Source organism: Capra hircus, chromosome 9 (assembly GCF_001704415.2).
Source record: "Capra hircus breed San Clemente chromosome 9, ASM170441v1, whole genome shotgun sequence".
Taxonomy (NCBI): domain Eukaryota; kingdom Metazoa; phylum Chordata; class Mammalia; order Artiodactyla; family Bovidae; genus Capra; species Capra hircus.
In genome coordinates, this window is record NC_030816.1 from 72,763,755 (window position 1) to 72,790,062 (window position 26,308).

Sequence of the window (26,308 nt, forward strand, 5' to 3'; positions counted from 1 at the left end):
ACCATATCTATGGTTTTCAATGCATTTTTTGGGGTCTCTTATCCTCTAGTTCTAAAGACTAACATAATATAAATGTAAATCATGAATCCAAAGAATCATGAAGAATAAATAAATACCATAACTCAGGACTCTGTGATTCAGACCCAACTCGGAGGAGAGAGAACACAAAGCCCCAGTCATCCATAGTGGGTCCTTTAGTGTCCGTCTCACTGGATACTGTCCTGATTAATAGCATCTGCATCAAGGGAGAGGATATAAGACTTTATCCATTCAGAGAAACAGGCCAGTGGTAGAACCTCACATAGTTAGATGGCAAGGAGAGAGGCTTGTCTCATTTAGGATAAAGTTACTATAAAACAAGTTGCTGAGGAAGCATTATATTAAGTATTGGTTTGTTGAGCCCCTTTCAGAGGGTAAATCACAACCATCACCTTGATATCAGCTGTCAGAATGAAATGGGTACTTCTTAAATGGGTACTCTCTAGTGCATTTGTTTGTTCATTTCGGTGATATCTGTGGAGCACTTGCTATGTGCCAGACTTTGTGCTAGGGATTCAGGTTGCAAAGGTGAAAGGGGAGACTCTGCCCCCGTAGTGTTTCCCCTGGGATGCAGAAGTTAAAACCCCCTCACTCCTGCTCCCAGAGATTCATGCACACACTTAGTTATCATTTCCTCAGCAAACTGTTTCTTCATAGACGGCTCAAAAATATGCTCAGCCTTTCCCAGTTGGACAGAGGGCCAACGATACCATATGCTCCCTCCGCTTTCAGCACAATTTCCCAGAAGCTCTAGAATGACTTACAGTCCTGGGATGTTCCTGGCGGTCCAGTGGTTAAGACTTAAGGCTCCCAATGCAGGAGTCACACGTTCCATCCCTGGTCAGGGAACTAAGATTCCCCCATGCCCTGTGGCATGGCCAAAAACAAACAAAAAAACAGAATGGCTGGCCTCTGTTACTGAAAGATGTTGGTGAATGAAGACAGTCTATTCAGCAGTGGAGAGAGTTTTCTGAAGAAAGGCTGTCTACCCCACGTACTTTGCTAGCTGTCCCTGTGTGAACAACCCACACCCGTGTTCAGTCACACCGTTCATTACCGTCTGTACCCAGCCACCACTGGCACCGAAGTTTGCTTGTACTTGATGGTAATCCCGACGTGTGTGACACTCGCCCCTCTTACCCTGACTTTAGTCTGTCTTGTGTTTTCCTGGAGACTCAGCAAGAAACTCCATCCAAAATACCGCTTCTCACTGATGCTCCATCTGCCTGATAGTGAGTAATTAATTTCAGATAATTCCCACTGTGTACTATTCCAACCGCCTTGGGTTCAGGGCTTTGATTTTCTTTTGTGCAAGGGCCAGGGCTTATACTGAGATGTAAATAGCTCACTGGCCCTAGTCAGGAATGCCCAGGCCATGAAAGTTTCAGAGATCATAAGGTCTTTGTCACCAGACCTCAATGCCTATATTGATGCCTGTCATGCTTTAAGATTTCATTTGCGTTGATTCATAGGTTCCCCCACCCCCAGAACTGGCAGTCGATAATTGCATGTTGTTTCACAATAAAGCCATATGTACATTCTTGGTTTCCAAGAGTATAAAGTACTAAAGATAGTTACCAGGGGAAGTGAAAAATAGCTTTCTCTTTGCCAGAGGGGAATCTGTTCTCTGCTGTTATTCATTAATAACAAACTTCTGTTGTGAGTGTCAGAGTTTTTAGAAAGAGTTTCTGGTTGAGAACTTAACGGGATCCCTTGTTAAACATCTGAACGTGTATTTTAGTATTTTTCATTTTATTTTAGTAACTTGTGTTTTCCTTTACCTCCTGCAGGAGGAAGGTTGTAAGAGTTCTCATTTTAAGCTTTCAGCTTTCTGCATTGAGGTTCAGTTTGCCTTCTGATTAAGAAAATGTTTAAAGGAATTTGTGCTCTCTGTCTTTCTGGGATTTCAAGTTTTTTACTCAAGGCATACATTTTAGTAAATCATAGTGTTTGTTTTTACAAAATTGGTAGCTAAGAGTTGGTGTTCTGTGCCTGAAATTCTTGCAGTGAAATCTCTTTTCAAAAAAATTTCTAATTGTCAATTATTTGATTATGATGCTATTCAGCTTATTTTAAAAAATACAATGTATACAGAAATATTAAAGCACCAGCAAGGAGAATAAAGCACAGAGCTCTTACAGTCCATTGCAAGCATCTATTTTAGTCCTGTTTAATTGTTTTACTTCATATAAACTGTGTTCCGGAAAAACTTGGAATTATCTTTTTGAAGTTGGAGTTCCTTATGAGGATGAAGCAATTCTGGTGAAATGTTTTGTGAAGTGAGTTATTTTATAAAGCAAGTCATCGTTTCATAATTGATAACATTTTATATTTGGGGGAATTTAGAGTTGGGAAATACTTGTGCAAGGAGAGAGCTATGTTATCGCTGTGGTGTTATAATAATACCTTATGTCCATATGTGCATCTCCGCGTAGCCTTTCATTCCATTTCTGAGTATAGCTTTGCCCGGAACCTGGGGAGCCATGTGGCTGAACTGTGTCCAGATTTCGGGTAACGGAGACACAACATCAAGTGGTCATTTCTTTCACTTTTTACAAAGCACTATTTTAAGTGTTTCCTTCATTAAGGACTTTCAAGGTCACAACTAAAATATCCCCATAGTGTTGGCCTGATACAAAATTGTTAAATCATTTGGGAGCTTTCTAAAATTATAAACCATAAACTTGGCTCTCACCCCTAGATGGCTTTTACTGAGATTTTTCAGCGTCATTTCACCTGCCTCAATGACAGCCATTGTCTTCCAGCCAGAACATTCAGGTCTGTTGTTATGCATGAAGAGGTAGCTAGCTTTAGTCTAGTCTAGAACTTTCTAAAAAATAATGTACTGAAAGCCAGGAGAACATTCCGCAAAGTTAACTTTTTTAGTGGTTCTTAGGGGCAAATGCCTTAATTTCTGTTATGGTCAAAGAAAAGGGCCACTTAATACAGAATGCAGTTTAATCACTTAATACAGAATGCAGTCAGAGAACAGAGGTCATGCTCTTGGGGTGTCTCTCCATGGGAAGAATGATGCTTCTGCTTGTCCAAGAGGCTTCTATAAATCCAAGGTGCTCCTTTTAGACTCTAAGACTCTGGGTGGAACCAGATTTTTTAAAAGAGGGCTAAATAACAAAATTCTGAAGTATAACTGATAAAATGAAAATGGTTCTTATTTTGAATATGTTTCTTATATGAGAGTGAACTTCTAGAGAAAGTCCACAAGTTAAAATTTATCAGAAATTTTAGTTTTGTTTTTATGTTACAAAGGTATCAAAAGAAAATAGAAACTAGTGTTAATAGATTTGTTGTTTGGGGAAATCCGATTCCCAAAGAAGACCTTTTTTTAATGTCAATTCATGATGAGTTTATAGGATTGTCTCCCACCTATAGATAGTACCAGTGTTTTTAAAGAATACGATTTTCATATTTTTGCTAACTTTGAGTAAATATTTATTGAAAGCATAAACTGAAGATTCAAACAGACCTAGTTTTAGAGTTGACATTATAGGTCCAGTAAACGTACCTTTATGAAAACGTTTGGCCTTCTTTCTACTGTCATTTTGCTCTTAAGTTATGGTGGTTCAGGTGGTAAAGAATCTGTCTGCAATGCAGGAGACCCTGGTTCAGTCCCTGGGTTGGGAAGATCCCCTGGAGAAGGAAATGGCAACCTGCTCCAGTATTTTTGCCTGGGAAATCTCATGGACAGAGGAGCCTGGCAGGCTACAGTCTATGGGGTCACAAGAGTTGAACACGATTTAGTGACTAAGCCTACCTACTTTGAAATAATAGATTCCAAGCATAAAAATAACTTACATTTCTAAATGTTAGTTGTTATTGTTTGCTTTTAATAGTATTAATATTTTTTCTTTTCGTCTCTTTTCCTAGAGGATTTGTTTTTTTATAACTTTATGGATTTTAGCTTGAAAGGATTCTAATTGGCAGTTAAGTTTTGATTTGTGGCTAGAGAATGGTTCTGCTTGTTGTAACTTTGACGCTTATACTTGCTAGGCTTAAATACAGGATGGTTGGATGTCCACTTTGGATCTTTATTTCTTGAACAGAAGAGCTTTACTCAACTTGTTTGACTTCTGATTTGACCAGGAGAAAGAAGAAAAGTTTGACCTAGCCTTAATTTGCCAGAGGGCTTTTGTACCCTGTAGCCTTGGGACAGCATGTTTATGCCATGCTGTGTTACACTATGCCCGCCCCCCACAAAAATATTAACACTTTTCTAAATCTTGCTAAATAGCTTTTATTGATTCTGGTCTTTTAATGCATACTTGAGGTCTTGAGATAACTATTCAGACTTTTATGGATACCTTCTATAAATTTCCTTTTTATTTGGCTGGGTGGGAAGAAGAAATATTCCTCAGTTTTAACAGAAGTGATTTTGCAACTGAAATGATAGTACAATAGAGACATATTAAAATTATCTTTAGAAGAGCAGAAGTAATGATTCTGTAGACCTGTAGTTTATGGTGAGACCAGAGATAAAATCAGTCTGTTGAAATGACATGTAACAAACTCTGTGAGAAATGTGAGCTTTGTTCTCATTGGACGTAAGCTGACCAAGAACCACGGCTTAGATGACTTCTTGTCATTTATTCCACACCACCCTCTATCCCCAGCCTTCTCCCTGGGAGAAGGGCCAGAGTTTGAGCCATGTGTTTGCTGTGAGCCCTTAAGATCATCATCTTTAAACAGAGTTAGGCAGGAAGGAGGCTCTGGCCTGGGGAAGGCCAGGCATTTGCCCAGCGTGGGCAGGCGAGGGGGCTGGTTAAGCTCACAGACATGAGTCAGACTTTGGGTTCAGATCCCAGCTCTGCCACCTATTAGCTCTGCAAGATTTTTCATCTCTTTGTGCCTCCAAACCCGAGCCAAGTATATCTACCCGACACGGGTGTCTCAAGTATTAAATGGCACCAAATAAACACCCAGTGAATGCCAGCTCCTATTACTTTGTGTGACGATCTTGTGCCTTTCCATTTGCTGGCATTCTTGAAATGCTTGAGTTCCCGTAAAAGTTTATTTTTGTACGTGCCATTAACATGGTAGCAGTGCTTATGCTTTTGCATATTATGGCAGATGGCTAGAGTTTTCAGAACAAGCATAATGTAAATAATGTGTGTTTACTTGGTTATGCCTTTACCCAACATACAGTCAGTTTATTTTCTGTTTCAGAAGGCATAAGTGTACGTGGGCTGAGTAACGGGTCTGGTATGATTTCAGTAACACACGTGACCTTAGGATTAGTGTCTGGGAAAAATGATGCTTAATTGTTTTGAGATTATATACGACTGTATCGTGACAGTGAGATGGGCTGACTGAGCATGTGGCTGTGTGCTCATCAGCCTGTTGTGTTGGGGGCTGCTCTTATCGCAGGCCCAGAAATCATTGGGAATTTGGCTCTTTGCACCTGGCAAACTAGGGCTTCCCTGGTGGCTCAGTGATAAAGAATCTGGCTACTAATGCATGAGATGTGGGTTTGATCCTGGGTTGGGAAGATCCCTTGGAGAAGGACATGGCAACCCACTCTAGCATTCTTGCCTGGGAAATCCCATGGACAGAGAAGCCGGGTGGGCTGCAGTCCTTGAGGGTCACAGAAGAGTCACACAGGACTGAGTGACTAAATGATAACACCCTGGCAAATGAACCAGGAACATCTCTATCTTCACTGGTCTGTATGGTCACAGGGAGCTGAGGGTGCTGCCAGCAGACCCTCCTCAACACATCAGAGACCGCAAGAACAAAAACAATGACAAAAGATCCAGACGCAACGTAATCTGAGGATTATGTAACCTATTGTTAGCATTTTAAAAATTTAAGACTTTGGAGGCACATTCTGGTCTGTTTTCTCTTTTCTTTTTCAAGATTTTCCTTTCATCCTCAGCTTCATCTTTATTTACTTTTTTTTTTTTTCAATTTAAAAAAATGTTGGCTGCACTGTGCAGCTTATGAGATCTTAGTTGCCTGACCAGGGAATGAACCTGGGCCCTTGGCAGTGAGAGCAGAGTCATAACCACTGGACTGCCAGGGAATTCCTTATTACTTCTTTTATTAGGTCGAGCCATGTGAACTGGAAATATTAGCTTTTGACCTATAAAAATGGCAGTTTCATCTGTCCAACCTAATGCATAAATACCAGACAAGATATACAACATTTTCCCTGCTAGCTGATTATATCTAAATACAGATACTTGTGATATAATATGGGTTAAAGATTGGCATTTAGATTTGCAATGCCAGTTTCTTATTTTGCTTTTGGGATGAACCTCAAGGAGATTGGGGTAAGAGGATTTTCATTACTTGCTTAATGATATTGTTTCATTGCATGTTAATTCCTCATTAAATATTCTGCTCTGATGCCAAATCTTATGATAATGGGTGGCTTGGTGAGAGACCCAAATGCTATCATGGTTCATGAGTCAGATTCAGACTGAGGGCCACTTCCAGCGTAAGCCAACTTACTAAAGTCACAGGCTGCCCATCACTTGTTCAGAGTTCATTTGAACTATAAGTTAACAGTTACCCATTTTATCAAAGCTCTTAGAACTATAGTCAGTCACCAAGGGGATTCATTTGGAAAGCAGTATTTTAACACAACCAAATTCTAATTCAAATCCCAATCACAAAATGATTTCTATAGAAATATCCCTTTATCCTCTTCTCTGCCCCTGTTTCTCTTTGTACTACACTTTCTGTCATACCTTGTTGACTGTACTATAACTAGTATAATTCTAATAGCATTGCATAATTAGTTCCTACAAGGACGCTTCTTGTCCTGTGCTTTTGACCCAGATGAAAGAATGTAGATGAAAGAATGCCATCTTGAACATTCTTTCACTCAATCTTTGTGCAAACATTATTGAATACCTATGACAGGCTAGTCCCTATCCACAGGGGTTTATATTTGAGAAGAAGAGACAGAAGTGGACAGCATGATTGAGGGCTTAATTGGAATATTTCTACTGAGCGTGTGACGTGCACACAGAAAGTCCATTAGTCCTCAGTGAGGGGAGTGTAGAAAGCCCAGAAAAGATGATTGAAACTAAGCAGTAGCTCACCAGGAGAAGGAAGAGAACTGTGTCAGGTAGAGGGAGCAGCAAGGCCAGTGGGCTTAGGTGAGTGAGTGAAAGTCACTCGGTCATGTCTGACCCTTTGCAACCCCGTGGACTGTAGCCTACCAAGCTCCTCTGTCCATGGAATTCTCCAGGCCAGAATTACTGGAGTGGATATCTCTTCCCTTCTCCAAGGGATCTTCCCAACCCAGGGATTGAACCGGGGTCCCCTGCATTGCAGGTGAATAGCTGAGCTACCAGGGAAGCCCTGGGCTTAGGTAAATAGGTGGGTAAATCTTCACACTTGGATCATATCAGAAAATGGATTAAAATAATTTGATTTGATTGTTTAGTTGTTAAGTCGTATCCAACTCTTTTGCAATCTTGCAGGCTGAGGCATGCCAGGCTTGTCTTTCCATGGGATTTCCCAGGCAAGAATACTGGAAATGGTTGCTATTTCCTTCTCCAGGGGATCTTCTCAACCCAGGGATCAAACCCTCATCTCCTGCATTGGCAGGCAGATTCTTTACCATGAGACACCTCTAAAATAATACACATTTTCCTCACTATCGATATTTTTACTTCCACGGTATTGATTCTATTCTTTGCTCATTCTTATTAATATTTACAGATTGGTTCTGTGATAGGTTGTTTGGTCCGCATTTCCTTATGATTGCAATTTTTTTAAATTGAAGTGTAGTTAATTTACAACACTATGGTAGTTTTAGGTGTACAACAAAGTGATTGCAGTTTACTCATGTATTCCTCTTCAGATTCTTTTCCAGTATAGGTTATTACAAGATCTTGCAATATAGATTACAATATAGTTACCTGTGCTATATAGTAGGTCCTTGTGGTTTATCTGTTTTATACATACTAGTGTGTATATGTCAATCTCAAATTCTTAATTTATTTCCTCACCTCTTTTTCCTTTGGTAACAATGTTTATTTTCTATGTTTATGAGTCTATTTCTATTTTATAAATAAGTTCATTTGTATCTTTTTTAGATTCTACATATAAGTGATACCATACGATATTTGTCTTTTTTCTGATTTACTTCGCTCAGTATAATAATCTCTACACCCATCTGTGTTGCTGCAAATGGCATTATTTCATTCTTTTTATGACTGCGTAGTATTCCATTGTGTGTGTGTGTGTGTGTGTGTGTGTGTGTGTACACACACATGTACGTACATACGTACATATATGCCATATCTTTATCTGTTCCTCTGTCAATGGACATTTAGGTTGCTTCCATATATGATGGCAGTTTTAAAATTTATATTGTTATGTTTTTCATCTTGTCCTTGAGGCCTCATTTAATTGAATTCATATTCTTCTTAAACTATTTATGAAGAGAAGCAACTGTTGAGGATTTCTTCCTGTTCCTTGAGTTTTGTTTTCTTCTGATAGAGAGATGGGATCAAAGATAAAATCACTGTGTTGGTCCATGCCTTTTCTGTCTCTCTCTTTCCCCTCCTGCTACAGTTTGGGTAGTTTCATGCATTTCTTTTCATTTTGATCATGCTTGGGTAGTTCAGGTCACATTTTCTATTTGTTCTGATATAATGAGGACCACTTTCTGACCCATTTGCCATACTGTCAGATGATGCAGTGTTTTTCTTTCTTTATTTTGTGATCCATTCATGTTGGTTGTTGCTATGTGTGTGCGTGCCAAGTCACTCAGTCATGTTCGACTCTGCGACAGTATGGACTGTAGCCCGCCAGGCTTCTCTGTCCGTGGGATTCTCCAGGCAGGAATATTGGAGTGGATTGCCACTTCCTTCTCCAGGGAATCTTCCTGCCCCAGGGATCGAACCCTTATCTCCTGTATCTTCTCACTGGCAGGCGGGTTCTTTACCACTAGAGCCACCTGGGAAGCCCCTGTTGTTGCTGTAGCCTAATGTAAGAGCCTGAGGAGGGGGAAAACCAATCTGAGGTGGAATGTGGTCTTCCCTGGGATACCTGGGCTCAGACCTCCCCCTGCTAAGAGTTTGCTAAACGTTCTGCATCACTGTTCACGTTGCTTGCTCAAGGTTGGGGGAATGGGTCTGCCAGAGTCAGCCTGCTTTTAATTCATTCCTCCCATCCCTGGTGAATTTCTAGAGGCTTCATTCCAGTCAAGACCAGCTTTACACTTAACTTTACATCTTTTCACTCATTCCTCTCCTGAAGCAGTTTCTGCTGCTCCTAGAGCAGAAGATAGAGAAGGCCACACACTTCTTCCTTTTCTGTGTCTTCAGAAATTTGTTTCTTAGCTTGATCATATGGTTCTGAAGTTTAATATATTAGGTTATATATCTTTGGATGCTCTTGGTGTAGTATTTTTGCCAGTTTTTAGTAACTGTGTTTTTTAGGGCGCTGTTGCTCATTTGTTACTTGTGGGAAGGATATTCTGTGATTTAGCTTTCAGCAGTCATCATGACCTGATTGTTTTGCCAGTTAGATGACCACAAACAACCTTTCTAGCTCTAACTGATTCATTTTCTAAGGATTCAGCCAAGATTTCTTCGGTTTGGAAATAAATTTACTTATTGTTTATTCAACAAACTTAAGGAGAAGTATGTTAAGGTCGTAGATCATGACTCTGGGAGGCACCGTTGGCCCACCTGCCTCCATCTTCAACAGATGCCCATGCTGATTGGTGGCCTAAGTTTGGGTCAGAGGAAAGAACTTGGTGTCTGCACCTTCCCTCCGTTGCCATGCAAGCTCCATCAGTTCTCTGTATTTTTACATCGTCATGTGCCTAGGCAAGGTTGTTTAGCAGCCCTGTCCAAGAAGTCATCATGCCTGATCCATGAATCAGTTTGTCTCAGATGCCATAAAAGCAATGTGACTTTGCAAACACCACCCAGTCCCTTGGGAGACTTATACCGCTTCTGGGATGAAAACTTCCATCAGCTCTAGAAACTAGAGCCTCAAATGCCTATGTAATTGCCCTAGTTGGCAGTCTTGCTCGGAATCATCCTTTTTCCATGGCACAGGCTGTGTGAGAATTGAAGGCTCTTGGGAATGAGTGGGTTTGGTGTTTGGCTTTAGTCTTCAGTGTGCCTGAGACCATGGGTGTGTTTTGGGTAACACTCCCCCATTCTTTACAGAGAGATCTATAGAACCGTTGCCTACTTTTCCATAACTTTTTCATCTCAACTTCCCTATTTTGTATGACCAGCAGGGGTCTCTGACCTGTGGGCAGGGTGACATAATCTCAAGCAGTCAAATCTTCCAAAGATTTACAGAATGAAGGGGAAGTCGGTTCCTTTTCCATCACTTAACATCTCTCTTCCCCCAACTCCTTTCACGAGAAGGAAAGGCATTTTCTCTGCTCCATGGAAACTTGCAGAATCGTGATGGGTGAGCTTACTTGTTACTGAAATCTCCCTAGACTTGACTGTAAGATTCCTGAGGTCTTATATTTTCTTCCTTCCTTACAGTAAAAGTAGCAGCATTATTTGGGGGTAACTAAAAGCAATTCAGAGTTTGTGAATTTTAAGCAAAAGAAGAGAGTTTATTGGGGATTGTAGTATCCCTTCGTTGTTCCTTTGGCTTTATAGTTCATTTTTCAAGAGTTTCTTTCAATGAATTAAGTGCTGACAAGCCTTTGCCTCTAGGGGATGGTAACATTACCTCAAATTCTCACATACTTTATACAAATACGAGTATCATGTAATTATCTTCTCCTCCTCTGCCTCCTTCTCCTCCGCCTTCAAATCTGGCGACAACTAGTTAATTTTGAAGCTGCCAGAGAGATTATTTCAGTGTTACACTGCACCTCTGGGAGAAGAATGGAATTTCATCTTTTTTTCCATATGCTGACTAAAATCTCTTCATTTCAGAGGACAATGATGTCACCAGCTAATGAACAAAATATTTCTTGCTAAATAGATGAGTCCTCCCCTGACTCCTTTGTGAAATAAGGGGGGAAAAACCCCCCACAATGTGTTTCATATTTTATATAGTTACTCTGACAACTCATAAACACTTTTGAAAGTAATTCTAACTTCTTCAAAAAGTGAAACGAATTTTTGTGTAAACATAAAGAATAGCACATTAACTGGATGGCTGTGACCAGAAGGCCCCCGCCATGGCCGGACGATGATGACTGGTAATGCTGATATGAAAGTCCCAGCCAGAGCCGGTATACTGCCCCTAAGGTAGGGAGTGACCTCAAATGCATCACTCCTTGGACCGGTGGAGGGAGATCAGGCATGTTGGAGGGATTATGAAATCAAGCTTGGAGAAGAGGAGAGCCGTGAAGCTGTTGTTGATCGGTGTCACATGCTGTTTATAAAGTGAGCAGCATCAGCTGAGCTCTTCTTTGACTGTCCAGATGGGCAGGCGTGTGAGGTCAGTGGGAGCCATGTAAACAGCAGACTTTTAGGCTCATACAGGAACTTGGAAATGTGCCCAAAGCCTTGGCGAGTGCCTGTCCCCTCACTGAAGCATGTCTCAGTTTCCCCAACCAGAAGTGAGTTCACCCATTTCTGAACCCCTGTTTCTCTTGGGACCTTCCTACCCCCAGACTTCTAGAGTATAACCTTTGTAAGTCCAGGTCAAGCCAGCTTACTCATGTACTTTTGATTCTTTTCCCTTCCTAATGATTTGAATCAGCGCATCCATTCATTGATTCCAATCAGGAAATATCTATTTATTGTAAATGGAAAAGAATATCGTGATGTTCAATGTTGGCAGTTGTGTGCAGAAATAGGTATTCTTTTTATACTCCTTGTGAGAATTTAAAACAATAAAATGTTTCTTATGAGCAAATTAATACGTATCAAAAGATTTAGCAATATGCCCATTCTTCACCCATCAATTCAACAATCTAATCACTTATTCTAAAAAAAAGATGTACTAGACACATTGAAAATTTTATGACACAGTGTTCATCAGAGTATTTTTATAATGCTGAAAAATTAGAAACGTGCAAATGTTCCAGTGACTGAGAGCATTATTTAAGTAAATTATAGTACGTATCTATGACTGAATACCATTGAATCATTAATGCAGTGCTGTGTTTTATTTGCTAAGTATTTGTTGATGTCGGCAGACGTTCAAAACATATTAATTTTTAAAAACAGGTTATAAAACAGTTTGAGCAGTATACATTGAGAACCCCAGTGTTTCTCCGAAGGAAACCTTGAGCACAACAATGCCTCTCAAAGAGGGTCACAATTATCAGTGGGCACTTTGTTTCTGTTTACACCTGTGTTCATGTGAGGGCGGCTTTGGGGACCTTGATAGTGACTGTGACTGTGGGGGCTGGAGTCGCTAAAGATCACAAGGTCAAAATAATGGAATAAAGAACAAAAATTTGAAAAAAAAAAAAAATGTTGAAGCAGCTGTAGATCTAGGATTAAAAAAAAAAAAATTCTGTGCCAGAATAAATTCACTTGAATTAATCTTCACTCCTTAAAAAAAAAAAAAAAGATCACAAGGTCATTCTTTTTGTTTATTTTTTAAAAAGTAACAGAGGTATATTGTGTGTGTGTGTGTGCATATGCACGTGCACATGAAGAAATAAGCCAAAATGTTACTGATATTTCTGATCAGGAAAATATAAGCATTTTCTTTTTTCCTCTATCTATATCTTCCAAAATTTCTAATGAAAAATAGATCGTGTGTTAACAGGGTAAACAGTAAATGTTGCTGAAATACAGACAGAGAAATGGAAATGACAGTGCTCTTTGTCTTCTTGAAGTTTAGTGAAGGGCTAATAATAGTGTGATAACATACTGAGCTCAGTCCCAAGATACTCTGTTGGCTTCTGTGCAACCAGCTGGCAGAAGGGAGATGAGGAAGAAGGCCAGGAAGGCTTTCCAGAGGAGGTGACACATGAACTAAATCTTGAAGGATGAGCAGGAGCTAGGGAAGTAGATGGGGCAGGCAGAGATCATCCCAGAAAGGAACCTGCAAGTGCAGAGGTGTGCAGGCACATGAGAGATGGGGTGCCTGAGGTGCTGTGAGGAAGTCGGAGGATAAGAACCAGGTGCTGTGAGTGGCTGTTCCCACATAGTATCCACATAGCTGAGCACAGCATACACAGAAGCTGGAGATGAGAGCTCTAACCATGCAGGCCTACATTTCACAATATGGCCTTTGAACTTTGCTCTGGGGACCTAAAGAGCATTCCCTTAGGGTGGGAGTCAGATGCTCAAATCTGTCCTCTGCAAATTTGCACACCTCTTGTGTACTGGGTGAGTTCAAGTCCACTACCCAGCGAGCAAGACCAGCGATGCTCCTCCTTCGTGAAGTGAATCTGCCTGTTTCCTTCTTGCTTCCACCAAGAAACTTCCCAAGGGTGGCCTGGCTCAGCCTAGTTTTTCAAATATCCTGAGATTTCCTCTAATACAGAGCAAGGGCTAGGAGCTACGGGGCTGGAGAGTCTCAACTTCTTCAAATTGTGCATCTGCCAAAGGCCCACCATATGCACCCTGCATACGTGGCTTTCCACATGAAGTGTCTCCATAAATACCTGACTTCTCCTGTCGCCATTAAAAAGGGTGAGTAAGGAGTAGGAGACCACTGTGAGGACAAATAGGAGATAGGTCCTATCTTTCAGCTGCCTCCCAGAACCTGGCTCATCAATGCCTGGCACCTGTGGTCTTACATGGTAGAGGCTTTGCAACCTAACGGGCTCCCCTCCCAGTCAAGGTCTCCCTTCATCTTCTCAGGAACCCCAGGAGGCTTGCCACTGCCTGTTTTACAAATGATAGTTCACAAGTGGCTTAAAGGGGACCGCACCCTGTGTCTGTGGGACTTCTGTTTTCTGGCTCCGAGTGCCACTCAGAATCATCTGTGCATCTCAACATGCTGCTCAGACTCAGCCTCAAACGTTGTCCATCATCACTTGCTTTCATGTGTTTGCCTTGCTTTTGCTTATCTACATGGGCACCTAAAACAGCAGTTTGTAAGAATTAAAATAGGTCTTGTTTGAATTCCGATCAGCAATAGAGAGACTGCAGCTGTAAGAAGCACTTATTACCGAGCTCCAGTGGTCAATTGTATGCAGTTATGTACACCATTTGTAAAAACAGCAGCACTTTAAGACAAATGTTATTAGACCAAATGTACGTGGAGGTACACCAAACCCCATAGAAGTAGAGGGATTTGCTGGAGGACTTGGAAATTAATCCCAGGCTGTTCTAGCTCCAACGTCGAGGAGTATTTCCCCACCATCTTTGGGGCGTACACATTTTCTTAGTTTTCATGAAATGACAGAGAAATTCAAGTGAGATGTCTACTGACAGCCTTAAGGAATTCTAAGCACGATAATGCATGCGGTGTGGTTGTCAGTCTTGGGTGAAGAAAGCCCGGGTAGAGTTAGGGTGGTGCGGAGGGAAGCCATGAAGCATCCCAGTCGTCCGCTGCCATTTACCATCTGGGAGACCAGGTCATGCGTGCAGATCCTTAGCCCAGAGCCTGGGAATGCAAGTGTTTGATAAATCCAGGTGTTTGAAGTCTGACATTGGGAAAGCACCTGTCACCATTTGTGGTACACATGGGGCTTTCCAGATGGTGCTGGGAAGGGGGCATATGTGAAACCAGAGAGGGCGTCAGGGAAACGGCTTTGTGAAATTTGGAAGAGGTAGCCTAGGGAAGAAAGTTCCATAAATGATGAGAGGAGACACTTTTGGAGGGCAGAAAAATTCAGGGAAAGGGAGTTTCGTGAAGAGTACACGTGTGTGTGCTAAGTTGCTTCAGTCATGTCCGACTGTTTGTGGCCCTATGGACTGTAGCCCACCAGGCTTCTCTGACCATGGGATTCTCCAGGCAAGCATCCTGGAGTGGGTTGCCATACCCTCCTTCAGGGGATCTTCTTCACCCAGGGATCGAACCCGAGTCTCTTATGTCTCCTGCATTGGCAGACAGGTTCTTTACCACTAGCGCCACCTGGGAAATCCTCATGCAGAGTTAGAGAAGCCCAAGGCATCCAAGGAAGGAGAACAGGAAAGGTGCCCAGGAAAAGGAGCTCTGGTGGTCAGTGGTACCCCCCTGGGATCTCTGCTATGTGATGACCCAAAAAGAGCGGGGGGCGGCCCTTGAATAGTGTAAATACAGATCTGCACGGTGGGAGAGGCACCGAGGAGTGAGCAGCTCAAACTGCAGTGGGAATACATGACTTCCCCAACTGAGTGAATTTAACCCTGAAAATAGACATGGCCTGCAACCCATGTCTTGGATTCTTTGTAGGGGTTTTCAGTCCTGCCTTTTGAAATGATGTTCTGTTTAAGTAGCAGCATGTGATGTCGCTCCCTAGACAGCCCTGAGAAAATTAAATGACCATCTTTTGACAGAATCCCCATGCTCAAATTTTAGAATCCAAGAGAACTCAGCTGCTCTGAAACAACTGATCATTGAAACAGGTAAGACAGTTTTAGAAGCATCAGTGAAGGAGAAACGTCCTGCATTTACTCTAGTGGCTAAACCGGAAAGAATAAAAAGCAGGGAGAGAGACAGAAAGTGACAACTTTAGGAGAAAAACCACAATCATAAGTTTTAATTCAGGAGTTTCAAAAATAGCCTTTGGAAGGTGTCTATTTTCAATTGCGACTGCTCCCTTCAGGGGGTGTTGAGAAGACTTATCTGCAAAAGAGATCTTTTTTCAGTTCAGTCACTTTTGAGGGTGAGTCCTTGTCCCGGACTTGCTCAGATTCTCGCGTTCTTTTTTTTTTTTTTCTTTCTCTGGAATTCCATAGACAGTAATTAAGGAACTGGAGGCCAGCGGGAGGTCAGGGAGCCTTCGTCAGTGAAAACAGGGATTGTTTGCCACGTACAACACTCCCTTTTTTCCTTGTGGTGAATAGGAGATTTGCTTAGAGCTGATGACTTATGCCTTTCTTACAAGTTATGCAGTGAGCGAGGAACTGGGAGATCAGTCAGCAGGCAGCAAGCGGCTAATTGAAACCAGTGTCTTCACTTTCTTCGGATCGTAAGCTGTCCCGCGGAGCCTGCCCTATCATGTAACTCCCAGGGAGCATGGTCCGGGAGAGCCTCACCATCACTTTGCGATTACGGAGGGGTCGAGCGGGAGTGAAGACGCGCTCTGAGAGGGGAGGGGGTGGGGGTCCCGGACACGCTCAGCATCACCCCCGAGGCCTGCTCAATGCCGAAGCCGGTAAGTTTGCTGGACTCATTTCATGCCGAGGGGTGGGGGACCTGTACTTCTGTCACTTCAAGTAAAAGCTTTTCTTATTATTCCTGACTATGGTGCTTCCCCCTTTCCTGATCAAGTTCCTCTTGATTCTTCCTTCTAGTCCCTTACTTACTTCCCTACCTTGTAACCCAGAGCATTCTTTCCTAGCTTGCTCATTCAAGACTAAGGCATAGGTTTTGGGGGGAGAGGAGTGATTATTATTGAGAATAAAGCAGGATACGAGGGGTTGGGTGTACATGGGTTGGGAGCTTAGTTGCCACTCGCGGAGGCTTTTCACGCGGAAGACTTGGCTTCGGGCAGTGTTGCAAACGGCTTTTCTCCTAAAGAAGATCGGTTTCCTTCTCCTAACATGAAGGTTTAGTACCAGTGACATCGTGTGAATTTCACAGGCGAATACCTTGCCAATTTCAGAATACTTTTCAGGAGTGCATAAAAGTAATGTTCCCTGCGTGGCTCCGGGGGAGATACGTTGACTTAGTCGGGACATGTTTGGAGCTGGGGAAGCAAGCTGAGTGAGTGTGTTTCTGCAGAAGGCGCAGTTGTAATCCTGTGCTCAGCAAGGTCTCCAGCGGTCCCCCAAAGGGTTCTAGTTGCTCCGTGCAAGTTCAGATTAGTCTTTATTACAAGAGGTTACTGCTTTGCCTGCAGGACTCTGCCACGCAGCTTTTGGAAAGCGTTTGTTCTAGTGCATCACCGTTTGCGAGAACTGTTCGTTACAAGGTCAGGGGCAAGTGAAGCATCTGTTACGACCTGCAGTGACAGGCTTCAGTTTGATCAGTAAGGCCATGCTTTCAGTTTGCTCCAGCACACGCATTTTTGTATTTACAGATGCTATTAATTGTGTTCCCTTTTTTTCTGATTATCCTTAATGTAGCTGTGTTATAAAAAGTTCTCTGCGCTGGCTCCGTGTCTTTCCCATTAGAACATTGCACATGTGTCAAGGATACACATATTCCAAAAGAAGCTGAGAAAGAGGGAGGCTCCACCCTCTGTTGCAAGCCAAACGGGCCCCATAGTCTCCTCATTCAGCACCCTGGCGGGAGAATGGTGTACTCTCTCTTTAAAGCAGCTATAGTTTTGTGCCTTGGCTTGGTCAATTTGTTATGGTTTAAAACTGTGGAGCCAGCTGTCTGCAATCTGATGTAATGTTGCCATGGAAACCAGAAATGAAACACTTAAGCATTCACCACAGAATTACTACATATAGCATTAGCCAAAGTAATTAAAAGTTGAGCCATATGGGCTTTCTGGTGGAAAAATCTGCAAGACGGAGGTTGGAAATCAAATGTTTCTATTTACAATATTGTAAATCCACTTTTCCACATCCTCTGGTGGGATAAATCTATTGCCTTTTCTACTAAAGGTTTAGAGGTGAAGGGTTGTATACAGATGATTGAGTTTCCACCTTCTAATTTAGAATCTGGTCAAATTAAGGTTTATTTTAGTACTCTGACCTGGGCCAAGACAGGGAGGGTAGGCGATACCATCTTGTGTTTGAATGTGTATAAACATATACTGTTATTTTTTTTCTCTTTAGTTTATTTAAAGCCTGGTTTTATAATAGCGTTGAGTCTGTTTCTTGGAATCAGTCATTCATTTTATATTCAATGCAGATTTCCTTCATTTTCTACAAAGTTCCTCTAAGTATGAGGATTTCCTTTACATACACATATCTATTTCTTAATTTTAAAAAACTTAAAAGAGATTCTCACACCCCCATCTCGCACGTACATTTCTGGGGGTGTATTTTCTGAATAAAAAGACAAGTCTCTTTTTTCCAGCATTTCAGAAGTGGCACGTGCATATTTAAAAGGAGAAACATGAAATGAGGAATTGAAGCTTTACTGCCTAGTTTAAAAGAAAAATGCATGCCATTTACAGAGTCTTTATGTTGAAACAGCTGGAGAGGATTTTTTTAAGGCAAATATTTCACAACTCTTCTTCCTCTGGACCCAGGAGGAAGTGAGAAGTCAACACCTCTCTCAATAAAAAGCATCCTTGGGATATACTGTTTACCTCCAGTGACTTCTGGGCTCACAAAGAGGAGATTTTCTATTTTAAAAATGATAATAATAAGATATACATATATTTCTTGAATGGCTGATTTTATCCTACATTTCTCTTCATATAGTGCTGTGTCGTCTATCTTGTCTAGTATCCCCAAACATGCTACTGCAAAGAAAGTTATTGGTTGCCATGATTTGTGATTTGTCAGTGGCAAATGCCTCCAAACTTTTAATTTTTTTCAAGAAAAATAAAAAAATAATTCAAAATTCTGAAGAGTTCTTTCTCAAAAAATAGATGGAACATGTGAAAGTAATGAAATAAGTACCTGCAATATGTTCTTTTTCACCCCAGTGAATTTGAGAAGAGGAAAGTAGAGCTGGTGGGGATGGGGAGGTGTCATTGCCTTTAAATCTGTTGTCCTGGTTTAACTATTTGGATTTCTTCCTGAAAATTTCCTTCCGTTAGTGTGTTTCCTACAAGTGATTTGTATCTTTATGACTCAAGATTTTTGTATTGTCCCTTTCCAGATCCTCTTTCTCTTTTTACTCCCCTTCCCACGCCTACACACACCCATGCACACTGCCATCAGCAACCCCAAGCTACGTATGAGTGATATTCATTCTACAATGTAACTTCCTGAATCTTGCTTATGAACAACCTGTGCTTATTTCGGGGCTTCCCAGGTGGTGCTAGTGGTAAAGAACCTGCCTGCCGATGCAGGAGATGTAAGAGACGTTGGTTCGATCCCTGGGTTGGGAAGATCCCCTGGAGGAGGGCATGGCAACCCACTCCAGTATCCTTGCCTGGAGAATCCCTTGGACAGAGGAGCCTGGCAGGCTACAGTCCATATCCCATGGATAGAGGAGCCTGGCAGACTACAGTCCATAGGGTCGCAAGAGTTGGACACGACTGAAGCCAACTTAGCATGCACACACACATATGCTTATTTCATTTCCACGTGACTTCAGAATTTTTAATGTGAGGGTTATAGACAGTCTAGATTTGTAGGTACAGAAACTTTCCGTGGTCAAATGTTGACTCTTCTTCTATTAGAAGTACTTGGGTTTTGAGAGACATCATCAAGGAGGCAGAATGTTTTTCAGTGTTTATGTGTAATTCCATGCACTGTGGTTTTGTTCAGGTGCTGATTACCCAGAATGAGGGGTTAACCAAGTTCTCATTCCTCTGGTTGACCAGTCTGACTGTCCCATCATACACCAGCAAGTCATGCAAGAAAAAGTAAAGTTCCAGTCAGACAAATATATAGTAGAAGCTGTAGTTATTATTTTAATGTGTTACCTTTTAAGTTTTAGACCAAATGCATTAAGCATGATGGCCAGCATGCAATGTATCCTCCTTCCACGATTATCTGGGGGCCTAATTTCTGCTCTTCATTACCAGCAGTTAACTTTAATTCTGAAATGTGTATGCAATATTTTACCTAGGACCTTTTTTTTAAGAGAGAAATTGGATGTAGGTACTGATATACTTCACAGAAGGAAAGTCTGAGAAATACCCCTCTCCTGATGACTTGCCGTTTCATGGGTTATAATAATTATTCTTTAAGGAGTGAATGGTTTACTTATAGTCTTGCAGGGAGAAAGTACAATGGCTCCAATGCTGGGAACCCCAGGGCCACGACAGAGGCCAGGAAGTGGGTCGTATATCCCTGACAGAGGGCCAGAGTGCTTACAGAAATATTTGTGGACTCACAGCAGACACTATTTTTCTGCCTAAGTAATTACTAGAATCCCTACCTCATTTCCTCTTGAACTGTTCTCTGCTCACTCTTGCTTCCCAATTTAGTTTCTATAAAATTGGGATTCGTGAGAGCATTTCTTCGAAGTGGGGAGGTCTCCCTATTAGACTCGGGTTCGGAAATGTGGTTTGGTTTTGGTAGGAGGCATGTCTCTCCCCACTGTCATTGAGCTAGGTTGGAGGAAACCGAGGGAAGGTTGTTGGCAGGATGCGTGGGGTGAGCTGGAGTGGCTCAGAGCGGCCTGGGCTGTGCTGAGCCTGCGCACTTCCGCCTGGCTCTGTGCCCCCAAGGATGCCGGCGCGCCCGGCTCGGGCAGCACGTCCATTGACTTGGAGCCTTCTTTTGCTTTTTCCACATTTTGAACAGATAAAACAGAGGAAGCTGCCTGTTGAATGTTGGAGCTGACTTGGAAACGAAAGCCTCATTTTGTTCACAAGGAAAGGATTGTTTTTCGCTTGGGTCATTGCTGCAGAGACTTTTTTCCCCCCCGTCTCTGTAATGTTTGATACTTGAGGGAAAACAGCTGGGCTGAGCATTCTTGAATCACTGCAGAACTGAAATGGGATGCTGGGGAATATGGACTGGACTGTATGGCTGAAAAGGTCAGCTTTTTCCCTTGTCCCTCATGGAGGAATGCAGGCTCTTTCCCCAGGCTCTCCTTGGGAACTCTTGGAAGGAGCTGCGAGAGGCGGAAGGAGGGATGGGAGACAGTCCCCAGAAATGGGACCGAGGATGGCTTTTTGCATTTCTTCCGTTTTCCTGCCCTGCTGTTTTTGATTTTCGGGGAGGACTGGAACAAGTCAACAGAATCTGGGTTTGGAGAAGTAGTCGATGACCACGTTAAACAGCAAGCCCTGATGGGCCAGGCAGAGGAGAGGCTGGCCCAAAGCACAGCAGTGTAACTGGAATTACAGGGCCTGCCTAGGGGAGCGTCCTGCCGGAGCTCTCTCTAAGAGAACCGGGAATTCATTGAGACAAATGCACCCCAGGCCAGGCCAGGCCATCGGTGTGTGTGGGGGTGCCTAGGACCTAATTATTCACCAAATTAGACCTTAAGATGATGGTACGTGTCTTTCTATGAACCTGTTGGGCGGCTTTGTTGGTGCCCCAAGTTCAGCTGCAGAGCTGCCAGAGTTAAGACTGGCAGTGAGGCAGAGCTCCGGCCAGCGATTATCTGATTAACTTTTCCTTTGTTTCTTTGCCAGTCAAGAGAACAGTCGGAGGATGAGACCGAGGAGTCGGTGAAGTTTAAAAGGTTACACAAGCTGGTAAACTCCACTCGCAGAGTGAGAAAGAAACTCATCAGGGTGGAAGAAATGAAAAAGCCCAGCACAGAAGGTAACAAAGCAAACTCTGCCCTACTTATTCCAAAGCAAGTCATCTGGGGTCCGTCTCTCAGTAGAAAATATGAAAGTGGAAAAATGGGTTCTGGCTGAGGCTGGCAGAGGGGGAATTTGGGATTGCATGTGAAGAAGGCAGCACTGAGTACCTTCTGGAATGTAGGATCCTGGCCTCCAGCATTCCGGAGGCTTAGTTATTTAAATATTACAAAGATGGGGCGTGGCTAGTGTATGGCAATGAAATCTTCTCAAGATGTGGTCCAGCTTTCATTTGGAGCGTACACCATTTTATATAAACTTTTATTTTAGAACATCTGAGCGTGAGCCTCGGCTCCTAAAGGACTATGGTTCTCACCCAGTGAATTTAGTCCAAATTTAAGATATCTCCACCTCAAACATCTAACAAACAAGGCACTTAATGTCATTTCAGATCTCTGAGGGATGATTTCTTCTTCCTGTTAACGATCTCAAGTCTCAGTTCCAAAGAGGCTTTAAGGACCTCCCATTCTAAGTGCTTTAAGAGCCAGGTTCCTGGCCAAGCCACTCATCAGATGAAGCCATAATGTCAAAAGGGACATGAACTTAGATTTATTATATTGAATAGTTAACCTTTGAAGTGTAATTATGACAGTTTAAATCTCAACCGCGTCTGTCTTTCTTATTGTTAGTAAAGTGCATTTGCAGCACCTTGTAAAAGTCTCCCCAAAAGTTACAAAAGAGTAAGATTTCCTGTTTGGGAAACAATTAGTGATTGAAAGAAATGCTAGAAAGGATTTTTTATTCTTTTTAAAAGCACGTGGCTTGTTAAAATGTCACATTGACATTGTGGGGAAGTTCAAAATTGTAACATGTAGATTTAAAGAATGCCATTGTAGAGGCTCTTTTTTTGTACCTAAATCAAATTGCACCTTGCAGGGAACTGAACTCCCCTTTCTTTATGTAGATGAGGGTTTCTGTTGCTCTTTTTGGTGTTTTGACATTTTTTTTTTTTGGATGTAATTATTTATTGGTTTTAATCCTCTGGAGGAATACTGAAGGCCAGGGGGTTACTATGGGAAAGTGGAGATGGAAAGGAAAGGGGGAAGAGACAAGAGAAGCAGGGAAAGAGACACTATCTGCTTTATGGCCAGTTTCTTACACTTAGAGTTCTGTTTAATTCCAGGGTTGCATCTGGGTGTCTGTTGCATGGTAATTCCAGGTGCGGTGCTGTTTACATTTGGCTGTTTTAATACCTGCCTGTTTGTCATGGTTCCACAGAACAGAACACACAGTCTGACTTCCACTCCCGTGGCAGGTCTACTGAAATCACACACAGTGTCGTTTGGTAATATTAAGTAGGAACATATGGAATTGCCATCATTCAACCTTGGGAGCATCTCATTTTAAAACAAACCTCATGCATAGTTGCCAGTGCATAAATTGGTGGGTCTTGTCCATAAATGAGATAAATGGGTGAAGTACATGGTCCTGTGCCTACCACCCAGGAGCCCCTTTGTATGTGATAGTCATGTGTGTTGGGGCTTATAAAAGCACAGAAATATTCTCACTTGTGTGTTTATGTCAGAATCAATCGATTCAGCTATCTCTGAGAGGCGTAGTTGAGAAAAAGGGAAAGTATACCAAAAGAGGTTGCTATAGGGTAAAAGGTAATAACTCTGTGGACTTTCAGCATAGAGTTTTGGTTCATCTGGGCATGAATTAGATGTCATAGATGGAAGATGGATTTAGTGAGTTTAATCCCAAGTGGCAGTTCTGGGGTCCAGCACCTGGGGTGCTATTGACCAGGCTTGCCACTGTCACCAGGAGAGGCCCCCGGTGTGTGTACAGCTCAGGGCATCTGCTGCAGGCTGCCCCCAACATCACCGTGCTAGATTGGAACTCCTCCATGCTCTGCATGGTAGAATTCTTCCTCATTAACAAGAGAGCTTGTGCTGGTACAGAGAGGCCACCTGGGCACCTTCTTTGCAAAGCTGGAGAGATTCATAGTTCCCACAATCCCTCCTTCTGCCCCTTGACCTTCAAAGAGTTGATCCTTTTGACTTCCGCATGCCCGTGCCAATACTAAGTTGTCTGAATAATAACGAGCATTTCCTGAGAGCCTTCCGTGTGCCAGCCACTTTCCTAAACACTTCAGATTTTATTGTAATATGTCATCTTACAGCTCCTTGTAATATGTCATCTTCAGAATACTCACCAGAGGCAGACACTGATGCTGCCCTCATTTGTGAAATGAGGAAACTCAGATGGACACAAAGAGGGGAAGTAATGTACTCATGGTCACTGAGCCAGCTAGACAGAGCCCTGGAATTAAGTCTGCGCAGCCTAACTCCTCTAGATCCTGGGTGTGCTCTCTGCTCCCACCCCATCTCTCACTCCCCAGCTTTGGAGTCTTGGAAAAGCCCAGAGAGTTACAATTCGTCACTCAGGCTTACTCTTGTAACTAGAGTAGTGAGTCCTTATCTGGTGCGTGGGTGACCCCAGACAATATGACATTGCAGGCCAGGGCAGTGCCCTTTATCCAGTCATTTCTGTGTCTTTTCCCTTCCTTCATTACTCCAGTTCACCTGTAACCTGCTAATGAATCACTAGCTTTTGTACAGTGTTGTTCAGCATACATACCTTTACCTATCTCTTTTCATTTAATTTTATCCTCTCAATATCCTTATAATAGATATTACTACAATAGGTAGGCCTTGGGAATTCCCTGGTGGTCCAGTGATTAGGACTTGGCACTTTTCACTGCTGTGGTCCAGGTTGAATCCCTGGTCGGGAAACTAAGATCCTGCCAGCTTCATGGCATGGCCATTAAAATAAAATAAATACAGGTAGGCATTATTACAGGTGAGGAAACAGACTCAGTGAGATGAAGTAGTTGTCCACGGTGGTGGAGACGGTGAGTGGCATGGCCGGAGCTAGAATCTGTGTTTTTGGCTTTAAGTCGTCTCATACCTGCCTCCTTCCTCTTGTCAAAATGACCTACTCTCCTCTCGGCTGAACAAGAAGCAACTCATACACCAGATGATGATGAAGTTGAGCACATCTTGGTGGTTGTTCTTCCAGTATGACAGTTGTACTTTCAAGTCAGAGGTAAATGGGAGAAGTAATACCCTAAACCCCAAGGACTCCAGCATGGACTGGGATTTCAGGCCTTGGCTCTGGCAAGGATGGAAGAACCCATACCACATGGGGACTGCCCATAGCACAGGCTAAGGTGTCCTCTTTGGAATTGTTTGCCCTGTGTCCCTGCACACTCTTTACCAGATGCTCCCGTGCCAGAACCAGGAAGTGGAGCTACTTACGTCATGGGCATGTGTGAACCAGCTGGTTCCAAACTCATACGTGACACGGAAGTATTGGAATCTCTGATGACAACCCCAAATACAGAATCTAGAAAATTACCAGAACAGTTCTGAGTGATAGGTCCTTAACATCCCCAAATCCCCTTAAGACCTTAAGGACCTTTGCACACCTCCATGGACACTTGGGCTAATGTGAAGTCACGATCCGTTATTGGACTATTTTTGGGGAGAAGTCTGCTGTTGGGCTGCCCCTGTCCCCAGGCTGTGCCATTCAACCTGATCACTTCACTCCTGGTAGTGGAGGGTAGACTGTATCTGGAAGAGGTTGCCGTATTTTACTTCCAGCAACATATGGCCGCTTGGTCTCTAGTCTATGTTACTCAGGTGTCCTGAAGAGGGAATAGGAAGCATTCTAGTCTGATCAGTGTCCATCAGAACCATAGCCCTGGGTTTTAAACTTCTTTGAAAGATCCAAGAATAATTCTCGAGTGAATATATTTGTGCTGCAGATTGTGGAGATCTTTGAACCAGATATGTTTTTAGTCTCTCTCTCCCCACCACTATCTCCTTGACCTCAAAGTCAGTCTTGGGCTGTATTTAATAGCAACTTTTTTTCTCTTTATATTTGTAACTGTAATTCCCATCAGTTGGAAAAATTAAGAAATTTCTGGAACTTTAAAAGCCTGTTACTGGTCACTCATCTTTACCCCACTCTGGAGAGAGCTGTCCTTTCCCTTTATCACTGACATTTAGCCACACACTGGCACCCTCGTCCCAGCTGGTATATTTAGTGCCATCCTTCTGTTCCAAGGAACTTGGTATTTTTTCCTCTTCACAATTCAGCTGGCAAGAAGCCGCAGTGCTCAAAAGTTTCCTTATATCGATAATTAAAGGGACAAGAGCCAGTTAGGATCACTACACCCAGAGTTTGACCTACTTCTTTTCTCACATCTGTTCACATAACACATGCAGAAAAGAACTCAGTTTTCCTGCCAGCAAGTCCAAACCTTTCCACTGGGCTCTGAAAGGCTTGGCTGGATACCTGGCTCCAGTGAAGGCTTCAAGAGCTGGAATCCTTGAGACGAAATGGAACACTCCATGAGGCTGCCTGCGTGTCCAGGCCCTTAAACGCCCTTGCCGCTTTGTAGCAGGGCCTGCGTCGATGGGAATGCCTGGCTTGGATCATCCAGTTCCCCAGCTTTTAGTGTTCAGCCTGTCAAGCAGGGACCATTTGTCAGCTGCGTTTGCAGGCTGTGACCCTTTATGGTGCTTCTTCACCCTAACTTCTCCCTTGGTGATTTAATTACTTAAATGGCACGTGTACCAATAAAAAAAATCGCTGTCAGCCGCATGGCATTCATCTCACTCTGACTGTAAAAAGCCATCCAGATCAACAGGAGCACCTCTCAGAAGGGAGAATGATTCTGATTCTTAGCTTCTGAGGACTGCACTGACATACTGGGGAGGATAATGATCGTTAAATCCTAAGGAATACTGTGTTATGGGTGGGCTTAGAGTTTCCAAGCGGCATTTTTAATAGGTCTGTAAAGGTGTTTGGTCTACAAAGACACTGAGAGGAGGGGGAGGGGGAGAAAACACATCTGAAACCTTTTAACATTAGTCTTGCATGAAACCATTTATTTGCTCAGTT

At 42.7% G+C, this 26,308-nt stretch overlaps 1 protein-coding gene across 5 annotated transcripts in view; it reads left to right on the forward strand.

Annotated features, from left to right (window-relative positions):
• Nucleotides 1-26,308, forward strand: part of SASH1 (SAM and SH3 domain containing 1) — a 346,563-nt gene that overhangs the window by 287,135 nt on the left and 33,120 nt on the right. For 3 of the 5 annotated variants that reach the window (XM_018053320.1, XM_018053321.1, XM_018053322.1), the window contains exon 9: nt 21,224-21,356. In XM_018053320.1, the coding sequence (XP_017908809.1) occupies nt 21,224-21,356 (133 nt within the window). Of the gene's footprint in view, nt 1-15,834; nt 16,214-20,662; nt 21,082-21,223; nt 21,357-26,308 lie in introns of those variants that run through there. The other 2 variants (XM_018053323.1, XM_018053324.1) reach the window with 2 other exon arrangements.